Source organism: Montipora foliosa, chromosome 14, assembly GCF_036669935.1.
Source record: "Montipora foliosa isolate CH-2021 chromosome 14, ASM3666993v2, whole genome shotgun sequence".
Lineage (NCBI taxonomy): Eukaryota > Metazoa > Cnidaria > Anthozoa > Scleractinia > Acroporidae > Montipora > Montipora foliosa.
Genome location: NC_090882.1, coordinates 21431721 through 21435796, shown reverse-complemented (window position 1 = coordinate 21435796; position 4076 = coordinate 21431721). Strand labels below are relative to the sequence as shown.

Sequence of the window (4076 nt, the reverse complement as noted above, 5' to 3'; positions counted from 1 at the left end):
CTCCCTTGTGGGAAGGGAAGGAAGTGAAAGGAGGTATAGTCGGTGGGTGGGACGAAGGAAAAAGCTGCTCGCTTTTTTCTTTCGTCTCGTAGACCTTTCCGTTCGATTCGACAAACCCATCCAGATTGATGAATAATTGTTAAAATAAATTATATGTGATATCAGAACAGTAAGTGTATTTTTAAAATATTTGTTCCTTGGAAGTCGGCTATCCTAAAATCAAAGGACTGATGATTATAAAGCCACCATCATTTTTGACCCTTGATCTGCTTTTGTAACATTAGTCGTTTTCGTTCTAGAGACGTGAAAGCTAGTCGTCTGCGACTTTTAAGTCATTGCAAGACTACAGTTTTTTTTGTCGAATAATTGTAAGAAACACAAAGAAGGCAGATGCCTTTCGGTTCTGACATCTTAGATTACTGGATCATTATTGGTGAATATCCATGTAACAGAAAATCTAATCCAGGCTCATTTTTCATACTTCGTCCACAGTTATGCTTTTTATTATTAAACCAGTGTTTTTTTTTTTGTTTGTTTCGCGGAAGACCTGAATTAACATGGTCAAGAGTTCTTTACGCAAAGATCTAAAACAAATGTGAGGATAGAACCCACATTCCTCCCTAACTAAATCATTAATATAGTTTACGTCACAGAAAGTGCGGCGTACGGGGTTTTATCCACGAGTTATTTGTGTCAAAAACCCGAACGAGCGAGGAACGAGCCACTGCGCCATCCCTGCGCCATCCCTGCAACCCCATTGGTGAGGTTTTTCGCATCTAATCCAGCTTTTTCTGCCATTGTTTTCATAAGTGACTTGAGTTTGTTAACTCCCATGGGAGCTGACTTGAACCAAGGTTTTGTATTTACGGCTTTTGTAGTGTGATTGATTGCTAAATAAAACGGACTATCCGGAGACTTCAGGTCATCTGGTCTTTTAGAAGCATAGAGGTCATAAGCCCGGACAGGATCTCTTTCACTGCCAACGACAGCAGACATTTTTGGCTTTACAGTACGAGAGTCTTTTGGATCAGCGCCTGTTCGTGTCTTCGTCTGTCTTTCGTTGTACTCTAGAAATGCTGTTCCGTCCGCTGTTTCTTTCCTTTCAACATCGCCCCATCTCACAACCCTGTGCTCTTGACAACCCCTCAGTCCAAAGAACAGTGTGTTGTTTAACCATATAGTGTTAATAAGAGCCTCTGATGAAGAGCAACCGAGTAAATCGTGGCCATACAGAATATCAACGACGTCTTCGTCTGTTAGCATACGCGCAGCCTTTGGTTTATTTCCTTTCCCATCTTTCTTTAGTTCCTTTTGCTTTGCGACTAATACTTCTTTAGTCTTTCTGAACTCCTTTCCTTCCATAATGGTCGAGGAATAGTCTTTCTTTCTTAAATAACGATCAAAGCTAGAAACAATGTGGGTTCGTATTGTTGTCCGTCTTTCTTTCGAACTTGAAGTAGAAAATTGGCGAGTAACACGTCGAGGTCTTTTGCATCAATATTTTCAATATCTCTCAGCTCGTTCCTTGAAACTAAAACTGAATTTTTGGAACAACGAGACATCTCTCTATGTTTTGCTTAACGTGTTCTTGTTTTCTTGATGCTGCACAAACTCGTCCATGGAGCAACCAAGCGACACAAATCTAGCGCTTTCCTCCAGCTTTGCCATTTTCGCTGGAAAAATTTGGAGGCGCCGCCGCTAAAAGCCGCCAAATCTGGAAAGCTTTTTGAATGTAAACGATGCACGATTGTGATTGGCTCAGAAAGCTCTTTACGCTATCGTTGATTGGTTATACTTTGACATGTGAAACAGCTATACGCCATTCTGATTGCTTGTATAGGATTTTTTGACATGTGAAAATATAGCGTATAGATTTCTACAAATGAGATTTATGGAATAAAATTCTCGTGTTATGTGTAATAAACACCCTTACGATTTAGGTGAAGTCCTAAACTCCACCGCTGTTAAGGCACTCAACTGTGATATTGTCGTTTGCGATGAAGCCCAGACCTTTATTTGCTGGATTCTAGTGATTGTTAGTGATGTTTAGTTTTAGTGATGCGCAGTGATGCGTAGTTATGTGTAGTTATGTTTAGTGATGCCTAGTGATTAGTGACGGTGAGTGATGGCTTGTGATGACCTGTGATAGCCCCGGGTGGGGACTCGCATATGAAAGTCCAGGGGTGGTGATGCTCGTCGTCTCGCTTAGGGGTGTGAATTTCGGATTGTGGTCTCACTTAGGGTGTCCCGGGCAAAACGACATCATGTTTCCCAGCCTAGTGAAGGTCTCATTTAGGGTTGCACACGAAGAAATATAAAAATATATATTCAATATGTTTTATATATGGTCTCTTTTAGGGGTCAAAAAAAGCCTGGGTCACACCCAGATTGGTTTCCTTTTGGGGTTTAATTTAAAATTTCGGACAAGCCCCCCCCCCCCCCCCTCCCTCCTTGGGGGGGGGGGGGGGCTAATGGCTAGTGATGGTTCGTGATATCCTCGGAGACCCAGGGGCAGTCAGTCGAGACGGGACGAGAATTGGGACTGGCGTAAAGTTTTCAAGGCGAGAAGAGCCCTTGAGAACATATCTTTTACAGACGAGTTCCAGAGCGAATTGAATTCTCATTTTTTGATTGAGCAGAAATTTCCGTAATTGTCAGATCGTGATCCCTCATATCCGAAGTAAATACCATATCTACGGTCGCCATTTTATTTCTATCGCTTTACTTGTCTTGCTCGTACAACAGACATACCCTGCGACGAAAAGTTGGGTCGCAAAGAACCCTCAAAATACTAAATGCTACCAATTCAACCTAAAAGATTTTGTTAAGTGAAGAAAATTATCTGTACATGTGTAAAATCAAAATGCTTGGTCAAAACACCTTGGAAGAGCCGACTAGCTAGAAATAAATCAGGAAGAAGACCAATTGCAAGGGAAGGTATTGGTCGTCTTCTACTGTTCCGCTTCTCAAATTACCGTCGCTAATTACTTACTTAAGAAAGTGCCATTGCAGCAGACCTGAAGCGGAAGCACCAAGTTTCATACCTGGCATCTTGTCATAGCCACAAACAAACTGCTACTGTCGTAAAACGGAAAAACCCAGATTTAAAGAGATATCATACAATATTTTATTTGTTGAGGCTTGTCAGAAAAAGCTAGGCAAGTGTGTTGTATCTGAGCCCGAATGTTGAAGATAGGATGATCATGAGACAGACGTATTGCAGCCTGAATTGCATAGTAGACTGATTAATCTAAGTAATTATAAAAGAAAAACAACTAGTGTGCCAAGCATCCAAACCTCGACTTATTAGTGTGTCGTTAATTACAAGAAATATAACATGTGCAAAGGTATGTACACAGAAATGGAAAGGATGCTAAAAGCCAGTGTGCACACATGAACATTGTTTGTCTGTGTTTAAAAACTGAAATAAATTTATTTTCAATAATATCAACCAAAAATAGATGGCTCGAGTTAAGGTTTGCTTATTGCCCTGTGAGGAGGCAACCTAGAAGCCCCCTCGTAAAAAGGGAAACGATGTAAATTAATATATAAATTGGTAGATATTGTATAGGGGAAAGCAATCTCGATTTGCTCAACCGAGCGCGCAAGGTGGTATCGGTATTGCTTAACTAGGGTGCGCAAGGTGGTATCGGTATTGTTCACCGAGTTTGAGAGGTGTTCTGGGTAACTTGAGTCATGAGGCCAGAAAGCCACAAGGAGTATCGATATAGCGATTGAAGGTGAGTAATTTTCGAATATTTACAGTGATTCCTTTTACTTTGAAAATCAAATATTACAGTATCTTATAGAAAAGCATATTGCCTGGGTCACAGGTCGATTTTACAGGCACAAGTCATAAACAGTGGCGGCGATTTGCCAGACACAAATGAAATCGGAAACAGAAGCAACAGACTCGGCCACAAACTGCTACTAGACGCAACCTCAGAAAGCAAAACCATAGTCTCAGTATCAACAATCTTCAATCATTTTTACAACAGTTATTCACAGATAATAATAATAATCAGTGATCCAAATATAATAAGCGAGTTTTGTTCTTATTTTATGGTATTTCAAGG

General features: G+C 40.7%; 1 protein-coding gene across 1 annotated transcript; it reads right to left on the bottom strand.

Annotated features, from left to right (window-relative positions):
• Nucleotides 1-693: 693 nt before the first annotated feature.
• Nucleotides 694-1362, bottom strand: LOC137984504 (zinc finger MYM-type protein 2-like). Its single transcript, XM_068831670.1, has one exon. The coding sequence runs from the start codon at nucleotides 1360-1362 to the stop codon at nucleotides 694-696; it is 669 nt and encodes a 222-aa protein (XP_068687771.1).
• Between the last annotated feature and the right edge of the window lie 2714 nt (nucleotides 1363-4076).